We start from the raw sequence: 18,915 nt of genomic DNA on the forward strand, positions 1-18,915 counted from the left end.
GCGTATATATGTCACCATGTTTGTTTTACTTTCACTGACGTAGTTAGCATTGTGCGACACTTGCGACATAATGTTGAAGTTGTAGTCCACGACACGCTTTCCATCTGGTGCATACTAAACAAGAAAAAAAATTAATTCCAAACGCTTGACGTGAAGTTTGGTGGAGCTTCTTCCACTTCAGGTGTGCTTGTAGCCATGTTGCAACCGCTAGCGAGCTTCCCATGCAGCTTGGGCCAAATTGAATGTGGGAGCGGCAGTAACGTACAGTGGATGGGTTTGCGCTCGCCAATCCAGCATAGAAAAAGGTGGAGAAGACCGCTGCTCCTCATCATCATAAAATTCAGCATATTCGATCAGTGCGCACCGAACCGTGACCACTGTATCGAACGATTCAATACAGATACACGTATTGTTGCACCCCTAATATATATATATATATATATGTATCATATCACACATCACATCATATCATATCACATACATATCAGCTTACAGCTCTTTCTGAAATACAAAAAGAAAATATATTTTATAGAAAGATTTGCAAAGTCTGCATTTTATTTGAAGTAATTGATATTTTTCAGGTGAGAAAGCAGCTTCGTGACATGGAGGCAAAGGTGAAGGACCAGGAGGAGGAGCTTGACGAGCAAGCAGGAACCATCCAGATGTTAGAACAGGTACAGTACAGATCAACAATACAATTTACATTTGGATTTAGAAACGCATTAGTCACATTTTTTTATTTTATAAACAATAGTTCCATTCCACAATCTAAGTAAAAAAAACTGAAAAAAAGTGTTGTCAAACAAAGAAAAACAAACAAAAAAAACCAAAAAGGGATAAGTAATAATAATGAAATAAAATAAGAAAAGATTGGGAGCATATCAAACCACTTACTAACGTAAGATGTAAAACAAAGTAAGAAGCACTCCCCACCTTTGTTGCGTCAGCTGAAGTCAGACCTAATCGGTTTCACATATTCTGTGCACTTGTACCATATTAAATAGAATTCATCCGGTTTGACCCTGAGGGAATATGTTAACTTTTCCATAACAAATGTCATCCACAATACGTATCCAGTCTTCAACAGTCAGTGATTCTGTCTTTAACCATTTTCTCGTGATGGATTTTTTAGTGGCTGCTGAAAGTGTATTGAACAGCTTTTTGTCAGTCCAACTCTCAAGTTGCAGGTCCCCCAACAACATGCAATCATGTTCCAAAGGGATTTTCACTCCAAGTACTTTTTCGAGGTGTGTGGATCTCACGGTTGGATAACCTGGCAGGTCCAAAAAATATGGGAGTGCTCCATTAGTCCCACAGTCTCTCCAACAAGAGTCTCCCTTGCTTTGATACCTTTTTTGGATGAGAGTAATAAAATATCGCACAACAGTCTTCCAACAGAACTCCAGCCATGTGTTTGATCCAGTTGAGGTCCATTGCTGGTTGCATATCCACTCCCAACTCCTCTGATCAATCAACACCCCTCCTTCTTTTTCCCATTTGCCCCTTATGTTATCTGTGTTGTCCTGTCTAGATAGCATTTTGCCCTTATACATTTTGGGGATATTTTTATTGCATGTTGTAGATTTAAGTAGTTGTATCACCTCCTGTAACATTCCAGGTCCTTGCTTTTTTACGTATTCTTTCAGGTTTTGGTTGAAATAGTGGCTGCAGGTATCTATAGAAGTAATCTTTTTCTAACAATATTAAATTTTCAAAGATTCAAAACTCCGAAATTCCCCTTTGTGAATGAATGAAAGGTATGTGGTCAAGCCTTTAGGGTGCCATACCTTAAATCCTCCATCATTTTTATTTGGCGTTAAGTCCACATCATAGGCACACCACCTTAGTCAGCCAATTTACACATTTTTCAAACTTCCTGCCATATTTTCAAAAGAAAAGTTTTTAAACTGTCTTCAGCGATTGTCACTTGTTTCAATTTGTTGTCTGCCATGAGGGCTGCTATCGGGATCTTCACTATCATTGCCCGTTCTATTACTTTCCACCCTGCATCATAATTTGGCAGGCACAAACAAATTAAAGGTCTAAGTTGGGCTGGCTGCATAGCAGTAACCTTGCATACATGCAAGCCCCATTCCACCAACTTGTTTACTCAGTTGTAATGTTTTATATTTCATTCTGGCTCTATGACCTTGCTACAGAAACCTTGAGATTAATCTGTCCCAATCATTAAATTGTTTATAAGTTATTTTAACTGGCAGACATTGAAAAAAGTAGAGCAAACGTGGGAGTATGTTCATCCTGATTGATTCCACCCGAGAGTTTAAGCTCAAAAAAGGAATAACATTCCATCTCTGTAAATCTAACCTCAGCCTCAAATTGAACCAGTCAAAGTTAAGATGGAACAAATTAGTCAAGTCTTTAGGTAAAGTCACACCAAGGTATCTGATCGACTCCGCCTCCCAATTCCACTCATACTTCGTCTTAATTTTTGGCAGTGGATCATAATTAAACGTGAGCATCTATGTCTCACGAATATTAATTTTGTATCCAGTCAGTGGGCCATATTCCTCTAACATATCCATCAGTTTCAGTAGGGTTTGTGTTGGGTATGTTATATTCAGCAATAAGTCGTCAGCAAAAAGGGACAGTTTTTGTTCCCCTGATGCCATTTTTACCCCCTTAATATCCTGCCTCTGTCTAATCCACTGCCTCAGGAGTTCTATAAACAACGCAATAAGGAGTGGGGAGGCGCAGCATCCCTGTTTTGTTTCCCTCTGTAGTTGAACAGGGGAGGTCAAGTACCCGTTAACCATGAGTCTAGCAGAGGGAGATTCGTACAAGGCGGAAAAAAATGTCTATCAAACTTGTGTGGAAGCCAAATTTCGCATTACCTTATATAGAAATGACCACCTCACTGAGTCGAATGCCTTCTCTGCATCTAAACTTAAAATTAAGCGGTGCGATGCTGAGGGTGGCGCGAGCTAACCTGGGGAACATGCTTTTTTTCCATCGCAGTATGGCTGAACGATGTATGGTTTTGGTACCGTAATTGCAATCTCAGACAACGCGATTTTGAGATCGTCAAAGCTGCGGTTTGTGCTCCTAGTTCACGCAGTAGATCTCACATGAGGTAAATGTAACTGAGACAGGAAAGAATTAATCTGTGCATCGTTATCAATCAGAGGTTCAGAATATAGTGTTTTGAAGTAGTTTGTGAAAGCATTTATGGATTTTATTCAGACTGGTTTCTATTACTTTTGTCCTTGGGTTCCTTATTTTATGTATGGTTCTTTGTTTGTTGCTTTCTCAGCTTGTATTATCAGTTTCAATGATTTCCCTCCTACTTCGTAATATTGTTGTTTCACAAAGAGAAGTTTGTTTTGAATTTCTTGTGTGTTTAAGTCATCAATTTTCTTCAAATTTATTACTTCCTGCCTGGTTTCTTCCTTTAAGGATCCCGAATGCTCTTTTTGTAATTTTACCAATTGTCCCTCTAAGCCTTAGAGACCTGGGCATTGCACGGCCCGCGGGCCACATCCGGCCCGCCGGGTGGCACTGACTGGCCCGTATGACAGACCTGATTGTATGGCCCGGGCCACATACCTTTGGTTGACTCTGACCGCGAGTGTAAGGTTAATTGGAAATTTCAAAATAAACATACTTTTTAATTTCACCTCATTCATGGGCTAAAGCTGCACTGCTTTTATTCTGAAATTGTTTTTTTTTATTCCCGCACAATGTGCGTTGCACATAAAGACGTAATGCGTATATCAAGACATGCGCGCGATTGAATCACAACAAGACGACGTTCGCCCTCAAAAATGTCCGCTCAGGCTAAAAAAAGAAAGGTAGATGCCGAATGTAGAATTTTCAACAAAAATTGGACAGCGAAGTATTTATTTACTGAAGTTAGAGGTAAAGCTGTGTGTTTAGTTTGCGGGGAGCAGATCGCCGTGTTGAAGTACTACAATTTGAGTCGGCATTACCAGACGAAACATGCAGAGAAATATAAAAACCTAACTGATGCTGAAAGAGCGCAGACATCGGAAGCTTTGCTAGCTAAGCTGCAAACGCAGCAAGGCTTTTTTACCAGGCTTCATGCATCCAGGGATGCAGCAACCAAGACCAGCTTTGTGATATCCCACAAAATAGCCAAAAACAGCAAGCCATTCTCAGAGGGGGAGTTCGTGAAAGAGTGCTTGGTAGACTCTGCAGCACTAATATGCCCTGAAAAAAAAGCGGCATTTGAGCAAGTCCCGCTGTCCAGGCGAACCGTGACGAGAAGGGTCGAGGACATTGCGGGGAATCTGGAGCTACAGCTGCAACGTGAAGTGCCAAGTTTGTATTTTTTTCTCCTTGGCTCTGGACGAGAGTTGTGATGTCCGCGACACAGCCCAGCTACTCGTATTTGTCCGCGGGATAACGGATGGAGTACTGGCAGAGCACTTTAAGATGTTTGTTCTCTTTGGCTCTACCTACATTTGTGAACAAACATTTTCAATTATGAAGTTTACAAAATCCAGATACAGATCCTCTCTCACTGATGATCATCTGTCAGCTGTGCTTCGCATCTCCACTTCAGACATTCAGCCTGACTTTGATGCACTTGTTAAAGCCCAGCAGAGATTAGATTTCTCTCACTGAACAAGAAAAATGAGCATTGAAACACCAAATGAGGCAGTTAGACCACAAATGTAGGCATGTTACTGTAAGGCTGCCAGGATGGCCGAGTGGTCTAAGGCGCCGCGTTCAGGACCCAGTCTCCCCAGGAGGCCTGGGTTCGAATCTCGAATTTCCCCATTGTGGGACTAATAAAGGCAATATTATTATTATTATTATTATTATTATTATAACAATGAACTGGGACACTTTTTCTCAAAATCACAGTTCAGTGACAGTCAATATGTTGTATCTTGCTTAATGTTTGGTGCAAAAAGACAATATTGTGATGTCTTTAAAATGCTCAGAACCTTTACACAACTATCCAACAGTATATGGAACTCAAAATGTGTTTTGAAGTGAATGTGACAGAATATGTTTACTAATATGAGTCACAAATAGTAAAAAATGTTAATATTTTGTCGACCATTGTGTTGAGAAATTTGAATGAATAAATTTTTGTAAGGCAACCTCATTTTTTCAGTTTATTTGGTATTTAGTTTCATTGCTTAACTTTAATATATACTCTTGCCAGCTTGTCAAAACAGTGATATTTACTGCTTTTTAAAAAAGAAATACAATTAATATTATGCAGAATTTAGTTCAGCCTTTTAGCCCGGCCCTCCACAATATTTTATGTTTCTTATGTGGCCCCATGGAAAAAATAATTGCCCACCCCTGCTCTAAGGATTTTTAAGTTTTCCTGTCTCAGTTTCTTCTCATCGGAGGAAATAGCTAGAATCCTACCACTGATCATCGCCTTCAACGCATCTCAAAGTATTGGTGGTGTCACTTCATCACTGTCATTAAATTCCAAATAATCAAGAATTTCTTTTTTCAATCTTTTTCTAATTGTTGCATTATTTAGAACATTTGCGTTTAACCTCTATAATGTACACCTGGCCTTAGTGCCGAGGTGTACTGACAGGTAAATGTGACCAAGATCTGATAACACAGCAGTCCACTTCCTTTTGTGAGTCCCTTATACAGAAAAAAAAAATAGTCAATCTGAGAATAGACGTTAGGTGCGGACGAATCGTGCGTGTATTCTCTGCTGTTTGGGTTAAATTCTCTCCACACGTCCACAATTCCCATTTCGCTCATTAGTGTATTGATTTTCTTTATAATATTACGTGTATGAGATTTTTCGTTTGAGTCCATTTTTGGATTTAATCTTATGTTAAAGTCCCCTCTGCAGATTAATGTTCCTTTACTAGTTGTTATCATTAATTCAAATATATGTTTACAAAAGGTCCAATCACTGGCAGCCAGGGGGCACATACACATTAAAGAGAGTGGTGAAATTGCCATCTATTTTACCAGTGATCATCACAAACCTACCTTCTTTATCTCTAGTTTCTAATACATGTTCATAATTTATGGCTCCAGATATCAAGATTGCCACTCCTCACCTTCTACCGGAATCATGTGAAGAGAAGTAAATGTTTAAATCCCGATCTGTTAAATTTAGCATGTTCAGAATCATTAAGGTGCGTTTCCTGCAAGAATGCTATGTGGACTTTATCTTTTCTGAGTTTTGTCAAAAAATTTCCTCTCTTAATAGGGTTGCGTATGCCATTAATATTCATCATCATATCGTGTCACACCAGTGGTTTATCCATATTTTTGCCCTGTCTGTGACCTTTTGTAGGTCTGGTGGAGTGATATATACAGGGCTTATTGGACATTCAAGTTGGATATGTTTCATATTTTGGTTTAAGAAACCACAGTCACATACTGAGGATGTGGCAAGGCCCCATTTTGTTAGGTTGTCTTTGGTTTTCCCAACACCAGATCTTGCACGGTTTAGGGTACACCATTTTTTCCTTTCAAGGTTTGTGCCCTTGGGTAGTTTTTCTTTTGGTTTTGGGACACACGGTTGTTCTGGTCCCATGTTTTCTTTTTCTCTCCATTTATTCATTCTGTACCGTCTAGGGGTGATGTTTTCAGGCAGACTTTCAGTTGAAATGAAACTTTTCCTAGATTTCAGCCTGGGAGGGACTGGTACATGGGAGAAGAGTGGATGGCGATTATCATTTTCTTGCTTGCGTTTTTCCACTTTGGTGTGTGTTTCTCTTCTCAAGGCAGGAGGTGGAATGCCCGAGAGCCTGTGGAGGATATTGACTGGTGTTGGTCTTAATGCTCCAGTTATCACACGGCAAGCTTCATTAAGGATAGGATCTATTTTGCTGGCATGGGCAGATCGAGACCATACGGGGGCACAATATTCTGCTGTTGAGAAACACAGAGCCAAAGCAGTTGTTCTCAATGTCTTTGGATCTGTGCCCCATTTTGTTCCAGCCAGCTTTTTCAATAAGTTGACTCGAGAGGACACCTTGCTCCTAAGTTTCTCTAGGTGTTATTTGAAGGAGAGAGTCCTGTCTAGTGTTACACCCAGATAAGTTGGATGGTCATCATGGGTGAGATTTTTCCCATTCCATTCAATATTTAGTTTTCGGTATGCTTCCCGGTTGTTTAGGTGGAAAGCACATATCTTTGTTTTCCCTGGGTTGGCATTTAATGACCATTGCTGGTAATATTTGCCAGTTACATTTAGTGCTCCAGTCAGACAGTTTTCAATGTCTTTAAAGTCCTTTGCTTGGGTGGCAATGCAAAGATCATCTGCATAAATGAAGCGTTTAGTGTTGGGATATGATGGTTGGTCATTAGTGTAAATGTTGAAGAGCAGAGGGGACAGCACTGATCCTTGTGGGAGTCCGTTCTTTTGACTTCTCCATCTGCTCCTTTTGCCATCCATTTCAACATAAAATCTCCTGTTGTTAAGGATGGTTCTGATGACATTTACAATGTGGCCATTTATTCCCATTGTGGCCATTTTCATCAGTAGGCTTCTGTGGTTGATTGTGTCATATGCTGCTGTTAGATCAACCAGGACTATTCCTGTTTTGAGGTTTTTCTCGAATCCATCCTCAATGAATTGGACAAGGTTGAGGACTTGGCCACAGCAGGAGCGTCCTTGTCTGAAGCCTGCTTGTTCTTCAATAAGCTGGTCTTCGACTGATGGAGTTAGCCTATTGAGGAGGAGTTTTTCGAAGAGTTTATAGGTGGTACAAAGAAGTGAAATTGGGCGATAGCTCTCAGGCTATTAATATTAAATGACGCAATCTGCATAGACCTAATCTCCATCAACGCGTGCTTCTTTAGACATCAACAACCTTATATGCTCCCTTTCCCCCTCAAAAACAAATGTGGGTGAAAATAACAAAACTGAAAAAACATTCAACAAACAAAACTTTGGTGTCTCCAAATCTGGGGGTCTCCATACCTGACCCCGGTGAGCCTCAGAAAAATGTGGAGGAAGAGGCCCTTCCACATTTTGGCTTATTAAAAAGACAATAAGAAGTCATTAAGAACAAGTGTTAAGAATTACTATATCTACTATAAGTTTCCAATTGAATGTTACTATGAAATACAAATTGAAAATGTCAATGCTGCCCTGTCAAACTGTGGTAAATACTGGTATGTATTTGTCTAATCATTTTTTTAGGCTAAATTACGCCTTGAGATGGAGATGGAGCGTTTGCGCCAAACCCATTCCAAAGAAATAGAGAGCAAAGATGATGAGGTGGAGGAAATCAGACAGTCATGCAGCAAGAAGGTAAGGTGGTTCATTAAAAATGTAATTAGACTATTTTTCATGATTGTTCAGCCCGAATACATGCTGTATAAAGTATAGTGAGAGACGTATTTGGCCAGTGAGTGAGTGAGAGGCAGACTTAACTGTCAACAAAGTTTTCTGGATGCTGGTTTTTGTTTTAAAGGCACATTTTGCTTTCATGTGTTTGCTTGCACATGTACAGTGGGTACGGAAAGTATTCAGACCCTTTGACATTATTCACCTTTTGTGTCATTGCAGCCATTTGCTCAAGTTCATTTTATTTCCCATTAATGTCCACTCAGCACCCCAGATTGAAAGAAAAAACAGAAATGTAGAAATCTTTGCAAATGTATGAAAAAAGAAATACTAAAATATCATATGGTCATCAGTATTCAGACCCTATATTTGGTATTGAATATAAGCACCCTTTTGAGCTACAACAGCTGTGAGTCGTGGTGGGACTACTGACACCTGGCAACCTGGTTTGACAGTCTGAACTGACTGATTTGATGACTTAGTGTAAACAATATCTTTCAAGTCTTTGCATTCATATTGTATTATTATTATTTATTGTATTATGTATTATGTTTGATTAATGTGAACATGTATGATAATGTGAAAATCTAAATGAAAGTTATGTGAATGAGGATGCTTGTGGGTTTTGTCTTATCAAATTTGTATTTAAAAAAAAAAAAAAAACTGTCCCAATGTTTTTTGCAATCATTTTCCCCTTCTGTGGAGAGCACACGCTCACATGGCACTGATGATGCTGCCGTACACAGGAATACTTTTGCGAGGTGGAAGAAGTTTGGATCGGAGTTGTGCTGGCTCTTCCAATATACCAGCGGATCTTGAGTGTGTCCAATATTCCCCTCTGCCGGGTATCGCTGTACTCTGCAGTTGCACTTCTTCCTAGTCTCCCCACCTCATCTAAGAAAAAAAACAACTAAATTGGCATTTTAGAACAATTTCCCCCCAAAAATGTATCACATGGCATGATGTGGTTGCAGAAAGATGTCATGATCGACCAAGTTGGGTCTCGTTTGTGTGTCCGATGACACACACACTCAGACCACAGTCTGGTTATGGCTTTAGTGCACCTGGCGGAAACTGTGGAATCCAAGTGAATCTGAGGTCTAGAAGGGTTGCTAAGGTTGACACACCTTTAGACTCCAAACTGGAAGCCGTGTCTGTGACTCAACGTTTTTAGGTGTTGGTGGAGTTGTATGGCTGCCTGTGTGTGCAAGGTTGATGCATGACGCTCAGGTGCATGATAAAGCATTTTCACTATTGGGATGACCTTTGAACCTGGCACCCGCCACTCTTCGAACAAATCCACATCTTGATAGCACTAGAAGTGCTTCTCCTATGATGGTGAACTCGTCGGCTGTCAGCGAAGTGAAATCTGTCTTCAAGGGGGCCAGAGATACCCACACTGCTTCCCACTCATCATGCAGCCTTGACAGCAATTCATAAATACTGTTCCAGCATGTTGGCACCTCATTGATGAGTTTCAGAGTTGACCGTCCCACATGTGACTGCACATGAGTGAGCTTCTCCTTGGCTGTAGTGCTTGAACAGAAATATGTGACAATGTGCCGAGCTGTTTTCTGAAGGCTGTCAGTGCCGTGACCTGATCGCATGATATTCTAAAAATAAATTAAGACTGTGTGCAATGCAAATTGAGTGATGAATTTGGAGGTGTCAAGCGGATGCGATCGTGTTTGAATTAGAATTAGAATTAGAAATCCCTTTATTGTCATTGTACTCAAGTGTGCAACGAGATTAGAGATTGGTGCTGCGTCACTCACAAGACACTTTACTTTATTGGTTATGACCCAGTCCTCCATCATGCCCCTTTTGACCTGGGACAAATTGTCAGCTGTGTGACTCTCTATTGTACTCCCAACACTGATGAACACAACTGCTTATTCATAATTATGTAGTGACAGGTCAGGGCCAAGTATGCTTCCATGTTCACCGAGGTCCACGTCAGTTGTTATACTCACTGCCACAGCTTAGTGTACTTCCATTTTCACTTTTTCCTCGTTCCTCCTGGTACTTGTTGGCCACTATTTGGTTGACGGTCTGAAAATTCAACCAAAATCAAATCAATACATATCAATTGCATATTAGATAACTTGCCTACATCAACTACTACTTTATGAAACTTCCACACAAACCTTTCTTGTTGGCAAAACATATGAGGGTTCAAAGACCTGAATCAGCTCCTTGAACTCTTCACTCTCCACAATGCTCAGAAGCTGGCAGCTGTTGAGAATAAATTTCAGCAGTGCTTGATCAAGTAACTGCTTCCTGGAATCTTAGCAATAATAATTACTGATTCTCAATTAATTATAAACAAAGCAACTGTGAGAAAGTAAGAGAATGGCTGCATGCCTGATGTTGTCCTGGGTGTATCGGTAACTTCATTCTCAAGCTAGGCCTGATAATGCCTCAGCATTTAGGAGGTGATTTTGTTGGTATATGATAATTCTTCTAAACAAACAAAGATTTGGATAGTTTCAGCTGTCACATCGCGTTGACAGATGCGTTTTCACGTCAACGCAGTTCATGCATCGTCACGTGATAGTCTTAAAACCGTATGAACACCGACGCGGGGATTGTGAGCTGTGTGCGTCGTCGAATCGGTGTTGTGGGACCCATCACTAGCCATGAGTCGTCTTTGGAATGATGCCACAAGTTTTTCACAGCTGCATTTTGTAGGGGTGCAACAATACACAAAATCCACGGTTCGGTTCGATACATTAGTTTCACAGTTCGATATTTTTTCGATACATTTTTTTTTTTAATTTATAGTTTATTGAAACTACTTACATTTGTTCAAACTCAAAAGCACACATTTTCCATTTAATTAAATCTATTTAAGCAACACCTGATTCGTTTTCTGCTGGGCGTACTTCGCAACATAATTAAAAAAAAAAACAGCACCATGAAAAAAAATAAGAATATTATACTAATACAAAATAAATTATCTGAGAAATGACCCATCTTCTGTGGTGCATTCTAAGCAACAGATTACAGCATATTTGGCAAATAAACAGCTCCTTAACAAATAAAAGTTAGACTATACTTATCTTGTAAAGCATATTTTCAGCATCAGTAACCTCTTAACTTTAACCCAAGACTTTAAGGTCCTGTTTTTGTTTAAGTTGGAACTATATAGGCTATAAACGGTATGTAAAAACTATTTGTTATATCATATTCATTTATTTTATATATAAAATTAAAAATACTTTTCTGCAATTCATATTTATCAGTCAAGTATACATAAAAAAACAATTATCTTCCTTAATGTTGTGTAATTTGAAACATCATTGTTTTTAAAATTTGAATCATTGGAACACAGAACTCATCCAAATACAGAAGTGTATCATTGTAGGTGCTTGACTGTATTTTCAGTATAGGCAGAAAATAAACAGTTTATCCCTTAAATTATTTTTTAAACCACTGTACTTTGTATACAAATAAAGATGTATTGGAGTGTATTGTACAACTCCAAACATTTAAAAATAAATCAATAAAATAAAACAAGTGTAGTTGCATTTGGGCGCATTAATTTCCATCCTCCACCACTTCTTTCAGATTTCTGTTTAAATCGTCAGTCGCGTGACTTTCGAGCAGCCGTGTCTGAATAATGTTGCATTTGATGTTTGATGTTTGTTGTGCTTCCAACGACCTACTTTAAGCGTTGTGACACTTGCGACCTACTGTTGAACTTGTAGTCCCCGACACGCTTTCCATCTGGTGCATACTTGAAAACTAAATTACTTCCAAACGCTAGACGTGAAGTTTGGTGGAGCTTCTTCCACTTCAGGTATGCTTGCAACCATGTTGCAACCGCTCGCGAGCTTCCCATGCAGCTTGGGCCAAAAATGATTGTGGGAGGGGCAGTAACGTAAAGCGAATGGATTTGCGCTAGCCAATGCAGCGTATAAAAAGGCAGAGTAGACAGCGCTGCTCCTCATCGTCATAACATTTTGCGTATTGTTCGATCCAGTGCGGACCGAACCGTGACCACTGCATCGAACGATTCCATACAGATACACGTATCGTTGCACCCCTAGCATTTTGGTATCCTCTGTCATTTTTCCTTGCGGATCCTTTCCAATTCTTTCAGGTTGGATGGTGAACATTGGTGGACAGTCATTATCACGTCTCTCCAGAGATGCTCAAACAGGCTAAGGTCAGGGCTCTGGTTGAGCCAGTCAAGAATGGTCCTATTGAAAAGTGAACCTTAGGCCCAGTCTGAGGTCCTGAGGACTGTGGAAGAGTGTTTCCCCAATGATATCTCTGTACTAACCCACATTCATCTTTCTTTCAATTAGAACCAGTCATCCTATCCCTGCAGCTGAAAAACACCATGTTTCACTGTAGGGATTGTATTGGGCACGTGATGAGCAGTGCCTGGATTACTCCACACATACTCCTTAGAATTAACACCAAAAAGTTCAATCTTGGTCTCATCAGACCATAGAATCTTATTACTCATGTTCTGTGAGTCCTTCATGTGTTTTTTGGGAAAGTCTATGCGGGCTTTCATGTGTCATAAAGCCATCATCATAAAGCCCAAACTGGTGGAGGCCTGCAGTGATAGTTGACTTTGTGGAACGTTCTCCCATTCCCTACTTTCTCTGGAGCGCAGCCAGAGCGATATTTGGGTTCTTCTTTACCTCTCTCACCATGGCTCTTTGCCCACGATTGCTCAGTTTGGCTGGACGGTCAGGTCTAGGAAGAGTTGTGGTCGTCCTAAACTTATTCCATTTGAGGATGATGGAGGCCCCTGTGCTCTTAGGAACCTTGAGTGCTGCGGATATTCTTCTGTAACCTTGGCCGGATCTGTGCCTTGCCACAATTCTCTCTGATCTCCTTGGGCAGTTCCTTCGACCTCATGATTCTCATTTGCGCCGACATGCACTGTGAGCTTTACGCTCTTATATAGACAAGTGTGTGCATTTCCTGAAGTCCGGTTAGTTTAATTAAAGACAACTGGACTCCAATAAAGGAGCAGAACCATCGCAAGTAGGATCAGAAGAACTGGACAGCATGTGAGTTAAATATGAAAGTCACTGCAATGGGGTGAATACTTAAGTATTTCAGTTTGTCTTTTTTCATAAATTTGCAAAAATGTCTCCATTTCTATTTTTTTCTGTCAAGATGGGGTTCTGAGTGTACTTTATTGAGAAATAAAATGAACTTTTTTGATTTGGGCAAATGGCTGAAATGACAAAGTGAAAAATGTCAAGGGGTCTGATTACTTTGATGAACCCACTGTATAAGTTTGTGTGCATTAAGATTTTTATCATCCTCTTATTTTATTATTATTTTTTTATGACACTGGTTAACATTACTGCAGACTCGTAATTTGAACATACACATTGATGACACAAAACTTAATTTGTATTGGTATACTGTAAATGTTTCTGTTTGTCCAGTTAAAACAAATGGAAGTCCAGCTTGAGGAAGAGTATGATGAGAAGCAGAAGGTTCTCAAAGAGAAAAGAGAGATGGAGTCAAAATTTCTATCAGCCCAGGACAAGGTACAGGTGATGGATGATTCATTGGGTTTCATTAAATGTCCAGTGGGTAAATTGATTTGTCATTTAAACAATGCGTACAGAAACGAAATATTTAAACAAAACAATGTTTAGGTTTGGCAGAGATACAGCTGTTTGTCTCCAGTTAAAATTATTGCAGCCATCAGTTGTATCAGTCCAGCCTTACTTCCACCTCCAGGTGAGAAGTGGTGACGGTGAGACTGAGAAACGTCTGAAGAAAGACCTGAAGAGGACCAAGACTTTGCTAGCTGACGCTCAGATCATGTTAGACCACATAAAGAACAATGCACCCAGCAAGCGGGAGATTGCACAACTAAAGAACCAGGTAAGCTGCTGTACTGTATTTGCGCTAGACTTCGTTTTATCAATGAGTTTATCTTGATCTTGTGTTCTATTCTTTATCTAGCTGGAGGAGTCCGAATTCACTTGTGCTGCTGCAGTTAAATCCCGAAAATCCATGGAGGTGGAGATTGAAGACCTACATGTTCAAATGGAGGACATCTCCAAAACAAAACAGGCGGTCAGTATTCTCTTCGTCTTTTTTTTAAATCTAGTTTTTGAGGGTCGCATCACCACAGTTGGACTCCCCCAAAACTCAACAAACAGCTTTGTGCAAATTGTCTTGATTCCACCAAAACTTGGCGAATAGATGCCTTCCGCCGTCCTCCCTCTTAACCCATGACAACACTTGTCTCCAGTGCGGTCTGATGTGTTCTGGATCCGGACTGCAAATCTGCTACAAACATTGTTTTCCCCCAGAATAAGTCAGAACACAATTGATGCTAAGGAAGCATGTTAAATATGTATCTAACGACTAACCTAGTTAGGATAGCTTGTCAACGTCTGAACAAGCCAGTGTCTCTCATTTTCACTGCAAAATTAGCTCTATTTAATTTTAGATCACTAGTTAACAAAGTTCTGTTGATTAAATTCATCATTATGACCTATGATCTTGACTTATTTATCCTCACCGAAACATGGGTAACAGAATGTTGCCAAAACACAATTATGAATGAGGCAACACAAAATGTTGGTTTCATGAACAAATGTTGCAGTGGCAAAAAAACGGGGGAGTTGCTACCATTTTTAAATCATTATTTCACTGTAATTTCATTTGGTTATTAGTCTTTTAATAAAAGTTGATCCAAAAATTATCGTCATAATCATTTATAGGCCTCCAACACATAAAGGCAAATTTAAGAGGACATTTGAAGAAATGCTGTTCGCAATCTATACTATAAAAAATACTAAAGAACCTCTTACTGTATTTGATACTGTTCGTCTGTCAGCCGTACACCAGTGTGAGTGACACTGGAGGCAAGGGGGAAGTGGTCTTGTGCAAGCACACAATAACGAATGACTCAGACAGAACAGCAGGCCCTCCGGTTATTGGACAACCCGCTGATTTACCTCTGAGCCACAGGCGCCCCTTTGGTACTGACAAACTGGTGGCGACAGTTGTAAATGCCCACCTCTTTTAATACTAAGATGAACTTTTCTCTGTTCTCTGACATACTTATGATGGTTGTCTTTTTGTTTGTTCTCGCACTCCAGCTGGAGGAACAGCTGAGTCGTCTGCAAAGGGAGAAGAATGACTTGCAAACAAGAATGGAGGAAGACCAGGAAGATTTGAATGAGATGATGAAGAAGCACAAGGCCGCTGTGGCTCAGGTCTGCCTCGCTTCATTTGACCTCCATTACAGTCATGATGGATGGATGAATGGATTGGTGATAATGGATTGATTGGATGGGTGGATGAATGAATGGACAATAGACAGACGAATTAATGAATGGACAGATTGGGCAGACGGACAGATGCACCGAACGACGGACGGATGGAGAATAGGCAAGACAAGTCAAGGCAGTTTTAGATATATAGCACATTCCATACAATAGACAATGCAATGTGCTTCACACATGCAAAGACAGTACCTGCAAGCATTTAGAAACAAAACAGTTAATGACATTCAGAAGCAAAGCATCCATCCAGCCATTATCTGTACCACATGTCCTCACAAGGGTCGCAGGGGGTGCTATAGCCTATCCCAGCTATCTTCGGGCAGTAGGCGGGGTACACCCTGAACTGTTTGCCAGCCAATCGCAGGGCACACATAGACAAACAACCATCTGCGCTCACACTCATACCTAGGGCCAATTTAGCCTGTCAAATCAACCTGCCATGCATGTTTTTGGGATGTGGGCGGAAACCAGAGTACCCGGAGGAAACCCACGCAGGCACAGGGAGAACATGCACTTTCCACACAGGAAGGCCAGAGCCGGAATTGAACCCACGACCTCCGCACTGTGAGGCCATCGTGCTAACTAGTTGTCCACCGTGCCGCCCCAGAAGCAAAGCAGAGAAATCCAATCAGATAAAATAATACATTAACAAATAAATGTGTTCACATCACTTATTTAATGCTCAACGAGCAACCGACAAAGTTAAAGAAAAACATGAATAACATCTACAGTGTCACCTCGGGTTTCATATTTAATTTGTTCTGTGACCCCGTTTTCAAATAGAAGTGTTTCATCCGGTTGCACAGTGTGAGTGCCTGTTTTAAAGGAACAGATCGGTTCAAATTTATATTCCAGCATTTGATTAGTCAGTGTGCATAAGGGATAAAAGTGGAAACATAAAGCCATCTGATTTCCTGAAAAAAAAGGCTTTGGAATTGTTAGAAGAGACTTTATCAAGTTTTTTTTCTTTATTCTATTAAATCGAATCACAATCGTCAGCAGCGGTAGGTATGAGAATATACGACCCATTTATTCCAAACATGGGGTGCATCTGACTATTAAAGGGACACTTGGATGATCTTAAAATTGGCACTTATATAATAGGTTTGCATGTAAATATCACATCAGTACGAAAATGCATAATTGCATTCTCATGTAGTATGGTCATCATGTTATTCTTAATTTAGTATGTAGTTTTGTTAACCCTCTCAACACCGAACTCTTTTTATGGTTTTAGTCTGCCCAAAACTTGGCTCAAATCAGTGACCTTCAAGCACAGCTGGAAGATGCACTTAAGGAGAAGCAGGAAGTGCATGAGACAGTAAGTGTTTTTGCTTTAGGTTTGCCAGTAAATACATACAGTCAGTGGAAGGATTCAAAGCCAAAGATTTCTTCCGAATCTATGCCTAACACATATAATTGATCAAATGGCTAGTGAACACAAATCAAACAAATGATACCAATAGATTGGATTTGGTTTCCAAAGTTGTATAATATATCCTGGACTCTACAGTGGAGCTTTGGGTTTAATTTGTTCTGACCAACCTACATTTTTATTTTTTTTACTTCACTGGTGGAGAGGTGCAGGGCGAGCGACAGCAGAGTAGTAATATGTTAAAAATAAAAAATAAAATAGTAATGTGTTTACTTTGCCATAGATGCAGGCCCTCCAGAGTCAACTAGACTTCCAGGAGCAGTCCATGGTGGAGAAATCTCTTGTGAGCCGACAGGAGGCCAAGATCCGTGAACTTGAAACTAAGCTGGAGTTTGAAAAGACCCAAGTCAAACGCTTGGAGGTGAGGGCCAAAGACAAGTGCAGTTGTGCATGTGTTGCTGGTAGAGGTAGGTGTCAAAGTGAAGAAGGTACAGCTTATTGAAATTGGAAAGGCTCCGTTGGGTGAGCTAAACATCCTATCAGAGTGATAGCATGACCAGGGCCGGTTTGGCACCAACGTGCTTACATTATGCATTTTGGCGCTCACGAGACAGTCAGAGATTCTGACAGCTTTATTTTGACTCAATCGAAAGTACAAGACCGATGCTGGCAAGACAACAGTCACCACACATTACATGGTCACGGTGCCACATCAAAACCCAAAACTATCACCCAGCATCAACTAAAAAACATACTGGCAAACAACAAACCAACCAAAACAAGGATCAAAGATATACAACCAACAGGAAACACATATTTCTCACACCATTCCCAGTGTCTCAAGCATCCCAGTGATGTTATAGTAGTTCTTATTTTGGCTGCAACACTATGACATACGCCACCCGGTGCCTCAGCAGAGCTCTCAATATCATCAAAGACAATACTCACCCGAGCTCACACCTGGATGACCCCTTGCCCTCTGGGAGGCATTACAGGTGCATCAAAACAAAGACAAACAGACTGAAAAACAGTTGATTCCCTAGAGCTATCTCCATGCTGAACTCTCACACACAACTACCCTTACCTTGTAGAACTGCAACATAGTGTTTTTATTTATCCAATTTCGTGTTTATTTTCTATTTAATTATTTAATCTTTAATTAATCTAATTTATATATCTAATTAAATTGTTGTTGTATTGCACTGGAATGGGGAGTTCTCTAATCTCGGTGCACACTAAGAACAATGACAATAAAGGGCATTCTGATTCTGATTCTGATTTTATCTTATACCTAGAAAAAAGAAAGAAATGTACATAATTAGGTATAGGTACTCATTATGGTACTTTAATACTAATTTACCTCAGATACTTCCTTGGGCTTGTTTGTCATAGTATTCATAAATGCATTAATTCTCACTTTTCTAATCTGATTTTAGGTTGGTACTGATTTGTGTATAAATATTAATCATCAGTCTATTGCATTGAAGTGTAAATTCAATGACTTCACTCAACTGGACCAAATTAAAATGCATTAGGAGGCAGGAAAATGTCTTTTTTTTCTGGGCTGTAGTCCTTTTCTTCGGGTACTCCAGTTTCCTCCCACATTCCAAAACATGCATGGCATGTTGATTGAACACTCTAAATTGCCCCTAGGTATGAGTGTGAGCCCCCGCGACCCTTGTGAGGACAAGTGATACAGATAATGGATGGATGGATAGTCCTAACCTTACTTATACATTGGTTGCTGATTATAAAGGATCCAATGCTTTAGTGGTGCTGTTTTTGCAATGACAAAAAGTATAAATGAAGATTGCTGAAGTTACATTGACATGATGGACTTAGATTCATCAATGGTGGCATGGTTGGTGCTGCTGATCAGTTAGGAAACCTTGCTTAGGGCCCCCAGAAGACCATATTGCAACTCTCATATCGCTAGCGTCAGGCCGAAACTGGTCCTGATTATTGTACATACTAAATGTACG

At 40.1% G+C, this 18,915-nt stretch overlaps 1 protein-coding gene across 17 annotated transcripts in view; it reads left to right on the forward strand.

The window, feature by feature from the left end:
• Nucleotides 1–18,915, forward strand: part of myo18ab (myosin XVIIIA b) — a 147,761-nt gene that overhangs the window by 103,553 nt on the left and 25,293 nt on the right. For 12 of the 17 annotated variants that reach the window (XM_088299775.1, XM_088299787.1, XM_088299778.1 and 9 more), the window contains 8 exons: nt 582–674; nt 8,129–8,239; nt 13,696–13,806; nt 13,997–14,143; nt 14,225–14,338; nt 15,373–15,489; nt 16,796–16,879; nt 17,217–17,354. In XM_088299775.1, coding sequence (XP_088155901.1) covers nt 582–674; nt 8,129–8,239; nt 13,696–13,806; nt 13,997–14,143; nt 14,225–14,338; nt 15,373–15,489; nt 16,796–16,879; nt 17,217–17,354 — 915 coding nt within the window. The remainder of the gene's footprint in view (nt 1–581; nt 675–8,128; nt 8,240–13,695; nt 13,807–13,996; nt 14,144–14,224; nt 14,339–15,372; nt 15,490–16,795; nt 16,880–17,216; nt 17,355–18,915) is intronic. The other 5 variants (XM_088299776.1, XM_088299780.1, XM_088299782.1 and 2 more) reach the window with 1 other exon arrangement.

This window comes from Idiotropiscis lumnitzeri, chromosome 7, assembly GCF_059441095.1.
Source record: "Idiotropiscis lumnitzeri isolate Australia: NSW breed Sydney's pygmy pipehorse chromosome 7, RoL_Ilum_1.0, whole genome shotgun sequence".
NCBI classification, from domain to species: Eukaryota; Metazoa; Chordata; class Actinopteri; order Syngnathiformes; family Syngnathidae; genus Idiotropiscis; species Idiotropiscis lumnitzeri.